Here is a 17,546-nt window from a genome sequence, read left to right on the forward strand (position 1 = left end):
CCCTCGCTTAATTCCATCTGGTTAGTCACAGTTGCCACCTTTTAATCTTTAATCTTTTATTGATTTTATTGTAATCTGTTAGTTAGAGTATGTCAGCTATTTCTTCTGAAATTCTTGCAAAACTAATATTCTTCAATTGTCTGGAAAAATAAATAATAGGTATAGAATCTTTTCAATTATTCTTTTTCAATTATTCTAACATAGATAATCCTTGACTTATGACCACAACTGAGTCCAAAATTTCTGTTGCTAAGCAAGGTAGTTGTTAAGTGAATTTTACCCCATTTTACAACCTTTTTGCCACAACTGTTAAGTGAGTCACTGCAGCTGTTAAGCAAATCATGCAGTTATTACTACTCGAATCTGACTTGGGGTTCCTGCAATGTTCATAAGTATGAAAACTGGCCGTTAAGTCTCTTTTGTTCAGTGCCGTTGTAACTTTGGTCACTAAATGAGAGGTCTGCCTGTAAATTAGGGATTTCAGAAACTTGCACGTATAGTCCATACTATGGGATTAAAGGATATTTTAGTTGAATGTAGGGCCATTCTGCAATTTTAAGTGAACCCCGATCTTCTTCCAAACTAACTCAGCACTGAACAGATGCTTATCTCTTTAATTATTCTCAGTTGGTTCAGGTGCAAGATATTCCTTCAGGATAAAATACTGTTCTTTTATCTTCTTTTAATCTACAAATCTACTGATATAAAATATAATTATTTCCTACTTTTTAGCAAGAAATCTACTATGAACACTAAGTACATGACCTGATATAAATTGCAATATATTTGCATTAAATTGCTGCTGTGTAGTCAAAAACGTAATTCAGCAATGGATCACCTAATAATATTGGAACAGAACAGTCCAACCTCCATGATCTAATAAAGACTTTATTTATTTAGCACAACTACCTCGCCACTATAAGCTATATACTTAATTGGAGCGTCTAATTTTTTAAAAAAAAAAACTTTTAGCAAAGACATGTCCAATGGCTCCTTGAAAAGAAGAAAAAACAAAATAAGTAATAAAGAAAATATTTCATAAGCAGCAATGGCTAACGTCTCTCGTGAATCATTCTTGACTCCTAGTGACTCCATGGATACACCCATGTTTTTTGGCAACGTATGGAAGAGATCTGCCTCTGTGTTCTCCTGTAATGTTTTTTGAATTTCTTATTTTAAACTGTACTCTTGAGATACCCTGGTTAAATCCTATTCAAATCTTAATCAGATTTGACTTGGTTAGCTTTTTTGAGTTCAGGCCAATTCAGCTAGATCAGGGGTGTCCAAACTTGGGAACTTTAAGACTTGTGGACTAAGCCTGGCTGGGGAATTCTGGGAATTGAAGTCCACAAGTCTTAAAGTTCCCAAGTTTGGACACTCCTGAGCTAGATGTTGCCCTCTTCAATGACATAATAAGCAATACAGGTAGTACTTGACTTACAACCATTTCTTTAGTGGCCACTGGAAGTTACAATGGCACTGAAAAAAGTGACATGACCAGTTTTCACACTTACGACCATTGCAGCACCCCATGGTCACATGATCAAAATTCGGATGCTTGACAACTGGCATGTATTTATGACAGTTACATGTCCCTGGATCATGTGATCGCCTTTTGCAACCTTCTGACAAGCAAAGTCAATGGGGAAGCCAGATTCACTTAACAACCGTATTATTACCTTAACAACTGCAGTTATTCACTTAACAATTGTGGCAAGAAATAGAGCATACACTGGGGCAAAATTCAGCAACTGCTTTGTTGATCAATGGAAATTTTGAGTTTGATTGTGGTCGTAGGTCAAAGACTACCTCTACTTAACACCAGGGTTCTATTACCAAAACATGAGCAAAAACTTTTAATTATAGTCAGTTGATCCTCTTTCACTCTTAGGAATGGGATTTAGAACCAATAATATATATCGGGACTGCTTGCGATAGCTCTGCCAATCTTGTGAACATTAAAAAAAAATTGAGCCCAAAATTTCCATTGATCAGCAAAGTAGTGTAGTTGCTTTGCCCTATTTTACAATCCTTCTGGTCACAATTGTTAAGTAAATAAATGCAGTTGTTAAGTTAGTAACAAATAACCCATATAACCTGGGGTTTCTCATGGATTCTGTCCAGTTGAGTATTGCCGGCCATAGCATTTTTCTCTAATGCATTCTGGTCAAGATAAACTACGGCAGTAAACGCAGTCCTATGGAATAGGAGTAGAAAGGCAACTACGCTAAAGAGCTATAAATATGTCCAAGGTGGAGCTACACAGCGCGCAATAAACCTCAGGGTCATTGCAAAGCAGTTTCTCAGGACCAGTCACTGTGAATTAAGCCCAAATTACCAAATTCCCTATTAACGAAGTAATCAGTAATTATTACTTATTATCACACATAATAAATGCTTCTTTAAAAAAAGCTGGCAATATACCTGCTCATTAAGTACACAACAACTTTTTTTTCACCCACATATTGCCAGAAAACTGTATTCAGGTCATGTGAAAAGGAAAAAGGAGGCCAAACTAAGACCAAAATCTCTTAATTTTGTTTGTTTACATTTGAGCAGAGGCCACAACACTTCGGGTGGGAAATGGGGACAGGAACATATTCCCAGCTCACATATGTATAATTCTTGTTGGAAATGATGTGAGTCGTACTCAAGGAAGGGACAAAATGGGAGGAAGGCTACTGTAGAATTATTTTTATTTATTAATTTCTTAATTTTTTTTCTGCCTATCTCGCTATGTGGCTGCTCTAGACAGCTTACAATAATATAATAAAGATCACATTTACAATGTACCTGCAGATTCTCCTTAGTTTTCCTACCATCACCTAGTTACACCTATCTGGCTTTGTGTCTGTAAATTATTTAACAGATTATTTTCTAATTGTGTCAAATGGATGGAAGATATAAAATCAAAATAAATGAACACTTAAAAATAAAACATTGTATTTGCAGACATATTTCAAAAAACACGTTTTGCCATCAACAAAAGAAAAAAAAAACTATCACGCTATAAACCATAGAACAAAACTGTCTTTTTAAATATTATTTTAAAGTCTACAAGTCTATGTGGAGAATTGAAAGTGTAGTTAAGATATTTAAGAGGAATTAATTTCAGGGAGATGGTATCTGAGATATTTCATACTGCATATCTACAAAAAAATGTATTAAATTAATGAGTTGTTTAAAAATATTGAGTGTTTCCAATAATTAGAGGCATAATTTTTATTTTGAAAAAATAAATTATTTTGTAGGAACAAGGTAACTATGGTCCACAGAAGACAGAGAAGCCGTGTTGTTTCCCTTCTGGCAATTCTGCCTGAGATAGCTGGGAAGGGAGGGGGAGGTAGATCTGCAATCCATATGCACACGCATGCAGCTCTGAATCTGATAACATGAGCAGCCCTCGGCATCAAATAGATTGCCCAACTTCTGTCTAAAGCATGAGTTCCCAGTATAAGGAACCTTTGAGGGCTACTTGTTTATCCTAATTCCCTTACCAGAAAAACACTACCACATTTATCTATTTCAAAGGCTCCCATTTCTTCAGCTGCTAATATTATTTCTTCTGTAACCCCAACGAAGTAAACACTGTGGATATTTCATTCCACATTCCTAATTAGCAGCAACTGTATGAATTCTAGCCTAGTGGGTGTACATGAATTCCAAACTATAAACAAATGTGTATTTTTTTCAGTTAGAATAAATCTGAAAAGAAAAACTTGTGGCTTAAAGAATGTCTTCCAAATCAGAAATGTAAGAAATATGTTGGCAGCACTCAAATACATGTAAATTAAAATTATACTTTAAAACAGAATAAAAGCAGTTTGTATTGGTGTTACCTGGGATATATGTGGGTGAATACTGCCATCAGCAAACACTGTGCTACTCTGTGGCTGACCTTCCAGCCAGGTGATTTTTAAAGGATTGTGTGTTAGGCCAACTTCATTCTTCACTGCCATCTCCTAACAGATAAAAACAAACAGCGTCATGTGATCATCTGTATTTCATTGAACTCTACTTTGGTAATTAACTTGAGCAAACAGAAGAATGGCTGCAGGCAAATAATGAATGGCTGTGTGAAAAGGAACTGAGGAGTTCAGTCCAGGCTTGCTTTGAGTTCCCTCCCAAGTTGCCAAATTAATTCGTATCACTTGGTATAGGATATCAACTGACAGTAGGACAATAATCCAGTTGGATGTATCATTTTACAATATATTGTAAATCTTTCAATAGACCTCAATATCAATCAATAAATATCAATAGATACCTATATCAAACAAGAGGGCATTTTACAAACAGATAGATAAGAATAATAATAGTAATGACATTCACCCACAGAGGTACTTGAGAGTGGTTTCTCAACTATTGTAAACATTTTGTATTTTACATGCAGTAACTTCACTAAAGACCAGTCCTATACACATATAGTCCTCATTTAGCAACTGCCGCAGACAGTGACCATTTGCAGTTACAACACTGAGGAAACTTTGCAACCAATTCCTGCATTTACAACCTTTGCAGCTTCTTCTCTCTCTCTCCATCAAGTGTTCACCCTTACAGTCAGTTAATAGGTGTTGTCCTGTGCTGACCCATTTTTTCCTTCTCCTCTCTAGCATAACAGATTGCCTAAACAAGCTATCTTCTCCAGAGCTGCTTTTCTCTGTGAAGCGCACAGCTAAACTGTTCTACAGATAAATTAATAAGCTCAGCTCTGTTACCTTAATTAGTTGATTAGAACCCTCCAGCTAGCTAGCACTGCTGTCTGACATGGAGGGGACCCCTAATCAGTTTTACAAAATGCTTTTGATTGCCTCCTAAGCAACTCACTGCTTGTAGCCACTAGCACACTAGGCAAACAACAGTGCTAGTGCACTCCTTTGAATGTATATTATTGAGTGCCCTGACTGTTATATCATCTTCCTCTCCAATGAATGTAAATGCAAACATTCTCTTCTTGCTAATTATCCTAGCACCATAATTAACATACCAAAAGATGAGGGAGTGAGGAGAAAAGGGCTATTGAGATTTGTTCTTTTAACCAGCTTCCTTGTGAGTTGAGTTCTGAAAACCTTCTTCAAAGTTGGGGTTATATTCTTCTGATAGATGTGATGTCACATGATCACCATTTGGGACCACATCTTGGTGGGTTGTAGGCGGTACGCCCCGGTACGGGCGTACCGGTGCCTGCTGGGAGCACTAGGTACCGTTCCAGTATGGTGCTCCGGAGGGCCCACCTGTCTGTCCACCGTCCTTACCTGTATTTGAACTCTTCAGCGCTTCCGCGCATGGAGCATATGGCACCTGCGAGACACTCTGCCGAGCAGCTGGAGCATCGCAGGAGGTAAGGATGCATGCGCACGTTGCACACGTGTGCTGTGCGTGTTTATGTGATGGATGCCGGGCCCTTTTGCACCGTACCGGTTGCATTGGGATCCGGAACCCATCATTGGACCTCCTGCTGGCTTTCTCACTGACCTTGCTTATGAAGGTCACAAATGGTGATAACTATGGGATGCTGCAGCCATCGTGATTGGAGACTAGTCACCAAGCATCCAAATCGCAATCACATGACCATGGAGTCACTGCAACACCTGCAACTTTGAGGACTAGTCGTAAGTCTCATTCAGTGCATTGTAACTTTGGATGTTTGCTGAATGAGTGGTTGTTAAACAAGAACTATCTGTATTTTATAATGCTACCTTCTTTAATAATTGTCTGCAGAACCTCTTGCATTAGTGTAGTCCCTGTGGTACACCATCATATTTCCAAGTTAAAATACAAACTAAAGTAACTTACAGCAGCTTTCACTGTTGCAAATTCCACAACTGCACTTCCAGTCTTCTTGTTAGAGATCAGCAAATTAAGAACTTCACCATACTATCAGAATCAAGAAGAAACATAATGTAAGACATAGGCTGAGGTTTCAGAGATTTTACAGGGAACACTGGCTCACAAAAGCAATAGTATAGTCCAGAAATGATGCAGACTCTAAGAACAAAGGCACCAGCCAAATTATTCTAGTGGAAGGATAGGCAATAAACTGAATGGACTGCAACTCCTACTGATTATTCTTGCTAGGGCAGAGGGACAGCTGTATATTATCAGGAAGAACCATAAGTTGGCTGAGCAGTTGTTCCTTAAGTACTAATAGTAACAAAGCAAAATATTATGTAAATTAAATATTTACCTTAATGTTTGATAATTCTGCTTCACTAACAGTCCATATCATATTGGGCAATTTAAATGTGCTCTCTCTCCCCCTCCCCCCCCTCTCTCTCTCACACACACACCAATGTGTCTTTGATTAAATTATTTTTAATTTACTCTTCATTATTGGACTGTTTTAGGTTTTTCTATTCATCCTCTTCTTATATCTGGTCACATTAAGCCTTCAATTTAAAAGCTTAAGCCAGTTCAAGGGAGGTGATATTTTAGTTTGTCTTTGTTGTAAGAGGATAGCTTTTTGAGTTGTATTATATAATTAAACTTATTTTTTTTAAATTCAGCATGAGTCACCCACTCTACATATTGTATGGGACACTTATAAAGCCTATATGTGAGATCATGCTATTATTGCTTTTAAGAGAAGCATCTTTGTTTTAAGAGAAAAGAAGAAGAAAAATCTTCTGCATCAATAGCTAGAATATTTGGTTAAAGAGGAATTGCTAGATTAAGCAAAGGATTCTATGAAGCAGGCCTATCGTGAATTTGTATTACCCAAAGTGACATTAGTTATTAATACATATTAAGCAATGCCTTTCCTTGTTAACTTGTCTGGAAAAGATTTATAATGATCATGGCATCATCTCATTGGTTTATGCAAAATTATATAAAAAGTCTTTGCTTATTTTTACAGAAGTGCCATAATTATACAGAATGTGGCATTCTGGTGACCCTTCTACAATAGACATATGCTAATGAATTTAGTCTGTCTGCTTTTGTTTATTCCTACTACTGTATATAGTTAAACAATCCCCAGATTGCTCTAAGACCAGATCCTGGACTTCAGCTTTTCTTCAGAAGAAAATAAACTAGGATTTTTAGTTCAAATGATAAGTTAAACTGAATGCACCCACATATAGCTCATGCAAGCCACAGCAGAATGTACCACAAGCCTTGTTTATTGCTCCATAGGAATATGAATAATATTAAGCAAGGTCAATTATGGTAAGGAGACATTAGAACAGGACCTTTTGTAGAAGTTGCAGTAGAATTTCTTTTGAGTAACCTCCATTAGTTTCATCTTCTTTCTTGCACTTCCATCGAAGCTGATGGAGAAAAGCCACAAATTAGTTTCACATAGTGCAGGATCCAAGGCCTACTATATATCAACACCCACAATTTACTTTCATTTCTATCTAGATATTCCAAAAAGTCTTCAGTTCGTCTGTTTCAACCTTCAATGGGGAAAAATGGTGCATCATAAGAGCAACCATTTTTGGACCAATGTATCTCAAACAGATTAACTTAAAGAATGTATCCAAAATTTGGGCTCCATTACTCTTTATGGGAATGAAATTTGGCAAAGTTGTGGTCACTTCAGCACAGCTGTACTGCAGTAAGTCAGCTGTGCTACTGCACTGCCACAATCAGCCAAAGTAAGGTGATTGTCATTTCCAAAACTCTCTGCCAGCTTTTTGCAAGCCAGCAAAAAATTGCAACTCTTCTACGGTGATGATGGTACCGTACAGCATTGTAAGGAGGAAGAGCACACAAAAATGGATGAGATCAGGGCCATATGTTTCCAAGATCAAACAGTCATCACAAATAACATGAGAGAAGGAGGGAGAGTCAGAGGGGGAGAGGCATGCATGTCTTCAGAATGATAACAAAAGGCACAGAAGGAGGAGAAGGGAAGAGACAAAGGAGTAAAAAAATGCACATCTTCAGGAACAGAGACAAAACAAAGAGCAAAGAAGATGAAGAAATCAAGGACGAGAGTTCTGGACATCTCCAGAAGACAACAAAAGCCACAGAATGAGAAAAAAATGACCCAATAGGTTACAGGCTGTCTAATGTCGCTATAAATACAATATATTAGAATTTGTACAGATACTGAATGAACTTTGAGGCATATGGAAGCATTCACATTTTGGAATAACGAAAACTTATTACATACACCAAGTAGCATCTGGAAATCTGTCAATATTCCAAGTGACAGAGACTTAACTTCTAATTACCTTTATCCTAGAGCCTAGAGCCTAGATTAAAGTGCAAGGAACACATTAAGGTGAAGTAAGTGACAATTCCCATAAGGAGCGAGGATGCCAAGGGCAGTCCAACTGTGTGGGAGGCTGCAGGCGATCCATGTGGCTTCTACTGATGGAATGATAAATTAGTTGTTCATCTTTCTTCATAGCTCAAATTTTTGGGGATGTCTTACTTTGAGCTTGGGTGTTCCTGTGCCATTCCCTCCATACCCATCTTGTTTACCTCAAAGAAATCAAATACAATGAAAATTATGGTTGCAATAGTTTTGAATCTAAAAATAATATCTTTTGGCTAAACAAAATCCAGTGTTCTAGTTCAGTTTACAGTTTGATCTCCCAATCTAAACTACTGTATTTTATTACAGACCAAATGCATACTATTTTGATGTACAAGTCAACAGATGTTTTAATTTTCTCTGTACTCCTAGAAATAAAGCATCATTGTCAGTAAGAATAAAGAAAAAAAAAACCCTTGGCAGAAATACTGAAAAGCAAATCTCTCATGTCAGTCGGCACTGGAGAAACTGCAACAAACAGTTAATCACAAAGCTGTTTGATTAACATTCATTAAACTAATTTTCATTTCCACACTCTTATGATAGGTATAAAGTTCTTGAGAAATAAACAACTGTCTAAAGTAATGTTACAGCATAAGATGCAATCCTGTGCATTTAGCTTTGAAAACATTCTAGTGAATTCAAGTAAAATTACTTCTGAATCAGAGGTAGATTGCTCCCACCAGGCCGAACCAGTAGTGGCGGTGGTGGGAGGCTTCACCCACCTGCCTGGATGCTTCTGCACATGTGCAGAAGAGTTGCACATGCACACACAAGTGAACCGGTAGTAAAAAAAATAGAAACACACCACTGTTTTGAATGGACGCAAAGGTCCTTTGATGGATTTCCCAATTTAACTCTTTTTTTAAAGCTTCATATCAAAATTAATGCAAAACATTCAAGCTCTAAAAAGCAAGCAAAATATTGCTTGGCCTTACTTCGTATTCGCTCTTTCTCAAGCCGGATTTGTTCCTGGATGAGTTTTTGTTGTTCCTCCAGTTGCCGAGATCCCTCTTCACGTAACCGTTGGATCTGGGGTGAGTAGCAGAAAAGAAAAATCATGGCAATATTGCTTTAAAAACTGTGTCTAATAAAAAAAAAATCTACTTACAATTTTTTGGGGAACTGTCATAAGAAGTTGACCTATCATTTATCTAGCTCCACATTCTATTTACTGATCACAATTAAACAAACTAAAGAGTTTTTTTGAACGTGTGAAGTATGAACATAGAAAATTGTCTGCATCATCAGATTATTTTATCGTCTTGCTAAACGATCTCTACATTTACTGGAGAATTCCTAGGTTTGCAAACAAAAATTATATTGGAAGATGTAAAAACTGACATCTGCAACTTTATTCATGCAAAGCAAGTGCTTTCCACTGAATTAAATAATAGATTTCTCTGCTTGTTTGCTTGTGCATTGAAGCCTGAAAAGCAAATGTATTTTAACTAGGATCCAAGCATCATTTATTTATTTTGTAGAATTCAATAATTCAATAATTACATTGGTGCTCCTGAACATGAATATATCAACCAATATATTGCATATAAAATAATATCTGTTTACGACAATAACTTTACCTCTTGCTCTAATGTCCTAGTTATCTCAATCTCTTCTTCCTTGCTAACCTGGGAGTTAGCTTCTTTTTCACGAGCTTCAAGATCTACAGCAAGTAGAACAATTAATTGCAGAGGGATTTAATTTCAATGGTTTTTATATATACAATTAAGAGAAAAATTCAATACAGATATGAAAGTACCACATATAGGCAACAAAACAGAATTTAAAAATGAAGTATATACAAATGATTAACATGTAAAATGCATAAATTTTTGTTAAGATTTGAAACTGAAGAAGTACAAATTAAAAAGTGTATGATAAAATGGGCAAAGAACTTGAGTTACAATGGATCAATGAAAGAGAATGTAGTCAAAAGGGTTTGAAATTCAGTGTCCTGTAATTTGAAATGATATTCTATATGTCACCAGACAAATTGTGTAGTATAGATAAAAGTAATTCTAATTACAGTTGGAAATGTGAAAAGCATGAAAGAACATTTTATCACACATGGGTGATCTGTGAAAAATTAAGAAAGTACTGGAAACAGATGCATATGAAATTTTAAAATGTAATATTCAGATAAAATCAAGTAAAAACTTTACTATTATTTCTTGATAAACAATTAGAAAAGATTCATGAACAACCAGTTTTCTATATTGTAATTGCAGCAAGGTTATTATAGCACAAAGATGAGAAAATATAGAAGCATAAACATTGTTGAAATTGTGCCATTATCGCCAGCTAACAAACACTGCTGCTCTAGCTTAGAAGGTTTTAACAGAATTAAGCATCACAATAACATTTCACGTTTATGTCAAAGGAACATCTGTGTGCTTTTCTTCTTATCACTCTCTATAAACAAGCTGTGAGATCTTAAAGTGCCAAGCCAGGATAATCAGTGAAAAAAGTGTTTCGTTTCCAATACACAATCCTCTAGCCTCTGAGTAGCAGTGTTACAATATATTTCTTTGTTTCTTTTTCTATCTTTTTTGTATTTCAAGTTTTAAAAAAAGTCCAATTCTTAAATGAGTTAGAAAAACACCCACAGTAATGAAAGAGGAGAATTTTACTCCATAGATTAGAGAATAGTAAAAGAAAAAAAAATAGAAGGAAACTTAATCCATTCGTTTTAAAAGGCTTGCATAAATTCCATCCGTGAAGATAGCGTTTAAAAAGTAAGATAACCCACTGTCCAAAACTAGTCCAAATTTAATTCTGCTGCTTATTTCCTCTGTTCTCCAATTTAAATTAATTTTAAGGTTTTTTTTAAATAGGCAATCACTTTTAAAACAATAAAAATTCACCAGCTGGAAACACTTTCTCTTTCCATATCCTTCCGTTTTGGAGCCGCCCCGACTTCATCAGCCAAAGGTTGGATTTTTTGTCACCAGCTTGAAGAACTTCTCTTGGATCAATCAGGGACTTTGTGATGTCCCTGAGATCAGCAAGATGTATTCTTTTTGTTCACCGTCTCTGTGGGACGGTTTAGGTCCGTTTGGAACACCCAGTGGCAAAGGTATTGACTGCAATCTCAGAGCATTGAGATTGCACGTCGTGTCATTGTGACTTCGGATCCTCTTCTCACTGTTTTGTTTATAGAGAGTGATTAGAAGAAAAGCATATAGATGTTCCTTTGAAGTATATCTTTAACCAGAGAAAAGTGAAAATAAGACCTTATTGTGAATTTATGCTTAATCTTGTAAAAACCTTCCAAGGCAGAGCAGCATGTTTGTCAGCTGGAGATAATGGCACAATTTCAACAGCAGAAAGAAGTTTTAAGTCTGCAAAAGATACTCTCAGAAATACAGAAATTATCAGATACACGTGAGAGGATAGAGAAGAAGTTGGAAGTTTTAGTGCACCTAACAGCAAAATATGATGAAGAAGATGCTAATCAAATGGAAAAAGTGACGGTTAAAATCCTAAAAATCGAAGAGCAAAATGAATATAAAGAAATTAAAATTGCTGATATTTATGGTGATTGGTTTGTCTCTGAAAAGGGAAAGAGTGGAATACTGAAAGAGGAATTAAATGGAGGGGAAATCTACCCCAGATGGCAAGATACAGAAGAAGGGAAAATAAAAGAATTTATGGATTTAAAGAGAGAAATTTTATTAGTAATATCATTGATAACACTACCGACAATCAAAGATAAGCTGATTAAGGAAACAGAAGAGGGGCATTGAAATTACACGAGAAATTCTATAAGCAAAGAGTTGCTAAGAGGAGTCCATACAAAGTTGATTAAGGAGATGATTAGAGGACTGACACCATAAATGGCAGAAGATATGAGACTGTTTTGCTACTGGAAAGATACAGGTTGGTAGATGGAAGAGTATAATTTATAACTAGCTAAACTTAGTGATAATAGATATAGTTAAATAAATAATTGATAATGATAATAATGTATACAATGTGTAGTGTTATGATAAGTAATAACTGGATATGAATATTGAATGGTACCCATGAAAGGAAGATTAGAAACCCTTTTGGATTATATATAAAGGTTAATTTTAAAAAAAGAATTAAGTTAGATTCAGTTAAGTCTTGATTATTAGGGGGGGGAAATGATATGATGCAGGATATAGTCAAATAAAGGAGGAATAATGATAATAACATATATGTATGTATGTATGTATGTATGTGGAATAAGGAAACGGGATATAAATTGTAAACAGTGATTTGGAAAGAAGGACAGAAAACTTTGTTATTAAATATTATGGATGTTGAGCTAGAATAGGACATAAGGATTTAGTGTCATTGGAGGATTTTAGAAATAGTAAATGAAATGCCAGTATGTGGTTATTAAATCTTGGTATATTTTATGATGAAGGACGTTTAAATAATTATAGTCAAATGAAAATGGAGGTATGATGACGATAACGTATAAATATCTGAGTTAAAATACTTGAGTTAATATGAATTATGCTTGATGACTGTGGAAGAGATGCATGAAAGTCTTTTGTAACCAACTGATACACTTTCTACAGTATGTAAAGAAGGAAGATTTTATGAAGATTAAAAATAAAATAAAGGAATAGGCTGTGGAAGTGATAGAATTTGCAGAAATGGAAAAATTGACCTGTTTGTTTAGGGACAAAACAATATGTACTTTTATAAAAGATTGGAAACCTTTTTACTGAAAATGGACAAAAATGATAGTGGTGATTTCTGGATTAAGAAGTATTGAACATAGGACCCATATAATTCTAAAGGGGGAGAAATGATAAAAAATTGTTTTGTATCTGTGGTAAAGATTGGAAGTCATAACTTTAACTTTATTTTCTCTTTCTTTATTTGTATCTAGCACTTTTACAGTTTCTACTTTCTCTTTATATGGATATATTTATCTTTATGTCAAAAAGTTCAATAAAATATTTTTAAAATGTATAGAAAATTAAGACTTACTTTTTTTAAAAAATGGAACAAGATAAAACTATTTTGATTATAAGCATACTTCACTGTACCTAAGGTCTTAAATATGCAGTTTGTAAATGAACTGTACATCTGATATTATTGTAAAGATTCTATAATCTTGGAATTTAATATAACATACCAAGTTTGACTTTCTTTCTTCTTTCATCAAGTTTCTGGGTCCTTTCTGCTGCTTGTTTCTTGGCTTTCCTTACTCTATCATAGGCTACCTACAAAAAAAGTAACAGGACAAAACATACTGAAAGAGGTAAGAATTACAATCACCTATTTAAAATATTAAATTGATCTATTTGAATTGCTGATAGTTCTATATATTTCCGTATCTTTCATTACCAAAGACCAAAAGGAAGTGATCCAGAATATATTAGTGAAGGAAGAAGTGTAGATGTATTCTCTACAGTGTTATTTTTTATACAGCCTTTAAGTACATATTTGATTCACTAATAAATTTAGTTTTAGACATCTATGGAAGTTGACACAGAACGGAATGTCGAGTGTTACACATATGAAAACATTAAACAAATATAGAAAGCTTGGAGGGAGGAGATATAAAGAAAATGTTGTCTACCTGTTTAATATTTTTCTGAGCCTTTCTCTAACTAATATTCTTTCCTGAAAAGTGTGCAGGAAAACGGATATTCCTGTTTAATGGCAATAGGTAGGTAGATTTTCAGCAGCTGAAAAACGTGCATATAAAGGTATCTTCTTGTTCAAGCATTAATTTGCAATGACAAAATCAAATATTTTTTGCATTTATAACACAGAATCAAATTCCTTACCCTTGCTGCTGCATCTGTTAGAACTGTTAATGCCTGAGACAATTGATGGAAGAGTTCAGCTACAGAACATTAAAAAAAAGTGTAGGTACTTTTAGTATCATTTTAGGTAGATATCATTTATTCATTTTACTTGGATAAAAGATTTAACACAATAGGACCAAGCATCATATCACATATGAGGTAAAGATCATTGGCAAGGTAGGCCTTAGAGGTAAACTATTAGGAGGACCTACTCTAAGGACCAAACTGGATCTCCCACGTAAATAAGGGAAGCTATGGAGCTACACCAATAAAACTACTGATAATCAATTGTTCAACAATGCAGATTAATGTTATTTATTTATTTATTTATCAAAATTTCTATGGCTGCCCAATTTACTCTGACTCCGGGCAGCTTACGAAGATAATTGCTGCTGCTCAACAGTTTCATGGCAGCAACACTGAGTCTGGCTCTGCTCTTCTCTTAACCATCAGGAAACTAATCAAGGAGGGAAGCAACTTAGAACTGAGGAGAAATTTCCTGACAGTTAGAACAATTAATCAGTGGAACAGCTTGCCTCCAGAAGTTGTGAATGCCCCAACACTGGAAGTCTTTAAGAAGATGTTGGATAGCCATCTGTCTGAAACGGTATAGGGTTTCCTGCCTAGGCAGGGGGTTGGACTAAAAGACCTCCAGGGTCCCTTCCAACTCTACTATTGTATTGTATTATAAGTGGAAGTTTCTCCCCTGTTAGAGTGAACTTGTAGCAAAAGTGTCAACACCCTGGGTTGCCTACTGTCCACGTGTTTAGGAACGTAAACACCTAAATGATGGTGTTGAGTAAGAGAGAGATCAGAATCAGACTTGTAACGCTATGGGAGAACCATTTTATATCAAGTGACTATCTTGCAACCTGTCTCACAGAAACTGCCATCTTGCCTAACTGTTACTGATTTCAGAAGAATTGTTACATGCCATTATATGGTTTTTTTTGATGGGGGGGAACCTATTTTCTCCTGATGGATCACATGAAAAACAGTTGTAAGGCGAGCCAGACAGATTTTTATCATAAGTCTCCATACCTGCTTTGGGATTATCGGGATGTTTATCTGGATGACAGGTCAGGGCCTTCTGTCTGTAGGCTTTCTTAATCTGTAGCAGAAAGAAGATAGAATGAACAGTGTGAACAGCTTACTGTATCAACTTTCAGAGTAATAGTAAATAACAACTAACTGAAAAATGATATAAATAATCTCAAAAATTGGCAAACATGTATTGTTGTTGCCCAAGCATATCTGCATAATTAAACAAAATACCAACATTTTACAAATATCTGATTTCATTGCTATGGAACATCTACTTTTAAAATGGATTAGTATTTAGATCCATTACAATATTTAGGATAAAATGAAACATTTAATATTTACTCTTACTCCTAAAGAGGCACAATGGGATGAATCATGGTGGACAAATATGTCAATCTCCATAAACGTTACTTAACACTTGTTTTAATGTTTCAAACAGTAAACCTGAGATTGAAGGCAAAACTGTAGCACTAATCTGTACTACGATAAATATGTCCTTGGCACACGGAATCAATTAAGTATCTGATAAATATTTGTGAAGATGTGACTTATTTATCTTATATAAATATTTCTTGCAGAGAAATCCAAGGGGCATAAGGAGCATAATGTAACCATCCGGACTGTAATTGTTCAGGAAAATACATAAAATATTTAACAAGGCAACTTTCTTATCTGGTACTATATCTGATACTGACAAATAACTCAAAAAAAGTAATGCCATTTGATCCAAAACTACTAAATGCAACAATTAAGTTTCATTTCATATTTGTCTGGAACAGCTTTTGTGAATAATGTAGGTTGGGTTATGTATGAATAATTTTCAATCTAGCCTGCTTTCAACATATCTGTTTAGAATTACTGTATTTGCCTGAAAAGAAATTTAGGAAGTGTTTTGCAATATATATTTGGCAAATAATGGATCAGCTCTACAAATCTAATAGTTGTAAATAAATTAAAAATTGTAGTTACATATCTGTGGGCAAATCAGGAACAGTTCAAAATCACATTTATTTCATTATTTTTTATAAGGGAGATACTCTCAAGATTCCTAATCCACAAAGGCCATGACTGCAGCTTATAAGAAATATAAAAGAAATATACAGAATAATTTAATTTCCTATGTCTGTCCAAAATTGTGTCTCAATTTAGGCTGATGGATCAAATTACCGGTATATTTTTAATCTCATTTCCAGCATTGTGCTTCTCTGAGATTAAAAACTATGATTTTTTAAAAATACAGATATAAATTAAAATTTCACTATTTATTTTATTAACTGTAATGTTCTCTAATATTACAGCTAACAGGAAAGGAAATTAAATTATTCAGAAATGGCATATTAATATCAATATACTATCCAAATGTTTATGATAATTTAGCACCATCTAGTGGACTATATAAATATCGTAGGTCATAAATGGGTTATGAAATTACTTCTGCAGCACTATTGTAACTGTAAATGATCAACTCGATGGTCAGTAAACAAAGACTACTTGTATGATCATGATATAACAATTCATAGCAAGCATTTAATATTGAAGTGAACATTAATCTCTTTTGTACAGTCATATACATCCTCTCTTTCTAATTTTATCAATCACACTATTGTTCTTCTCATACATGTTCAGAGGTAAAGAATACTGGAGAAAGATTGAGGAGAAAGTCAGCTACAAACCAAAATATTTTGCATAATCTCCTTCACTTTAGTAATTTACAATAGGATAAAGGGAGTAGCCTATATCTGAGAACACTGTAGATTTCCAGCTCTGTACTACCATAGGAACAGTGAAGACAGCATACCCCATGTCCATAGAAGGGGGGTGACAAAACTGAGTAGTGGAACAAAATGTGATTGTAGACAGAAGTATTCCAATTTAGTGAAATTTTAAAAAGAGGCAGCTGAGCTCTGAGACGTATCTGATGAGGACTCTATGAACTGATGAGATAAAATAATAGACACGTATTTTATGGAAGATAAAACAAATTGATATCTTACATGTTTTTCCCCTAAATATAAAATCTTCAGGGCTGCTAGAAGCAGGAGAAATCGGATTTTAAAAACTAACATGGCAAAAAGGATTAAAAAGTTTATCCATTCATCTATCTCCCCTCCACTTATTTTGATGCTTAAAGGATGAAATTAGTAAAACAATTCTTAGACCTTAGTAATGTTCAGTAAAACTTATTTTTAATGATATATCCATGGAATATAGTCAGTGAAAAAGGACATAAGAAAAACAGGCTTTTCCTAATGAATGACTTGATGAAAATTGATTTCTCCATCCTAAAGCAAATTTAAACTCAAACAAGCATATATTTATTTTTGCAGATATACTTCATTTAATGAAATCACCAACACTGTACAACTTCTAATGGTAATGATTGTTATATATTCCAATTTACATTAATTTGACAGTTTTATAAGTACATTTATAAGTAC

General features: G+C 34.8%; 1 protein-coding gene across 1 annotated transcript in view; it reads right to left on the reverse strand.

Annotated features, from left to right (window-relative positions):
* Window positions 1–17,546, reverse strand: part of DNAJC17 (DnaJ heat shock protein family (Hsp40) member C17) — a 32,117-nt gene that overhangs the window by 11,088 nt on the left and 3,483 nt on the right. Inside the window, exons 2-10 of the mRNA XM_081950187.1 lie at window positions 15,106–15,175; window positions 14,044–14,102; window positions 13,386–13,473; window positions 9,850–9,932; window positions 9,205–9,298; window positions 8,384–8,433; window positions 7,191–7,268; window positions 5,797–5,877; window positions 3,840–3,962 (exon numbers count right to left, since the gene is read on the reverse strand). Coding sequence (XP_081806313.1) covers window positions 3,840–3,962; window positions 5,797–5,877; window positions 7,191–7,268; window positions 8,384–8,433; window positions 9,205–9,298; window positions 9,850–9,932; window positions 13,386–13,473; window positions 14,044–14,102; window positions 15,106–15,175 — 726 coding nt within the window. The remainder of the gene's footprint in view (window positions 1–3,839; window positions 3,963–5,796; window positions 5,878–7,190; window positions 7,269–8,383; window positions 8,434–9,204; window positions 9,299–9,849; window positions 9,933–13,385; window positions 13,474–14,043; window positions 14,103–15,105; window positions 15,176–17,546) is intronic.

The sequence above is a fragment of the Natrix helvetica genome, assembly GCF_964273705.1.
Source record: "Natrix helvetica genome assembly, chromosome: 1".
NCBI lineage: Eukaryota > Metazoa > Chordata > Lepidosauria > Squamata > Natricidae > Natrix > Natrix helvetica.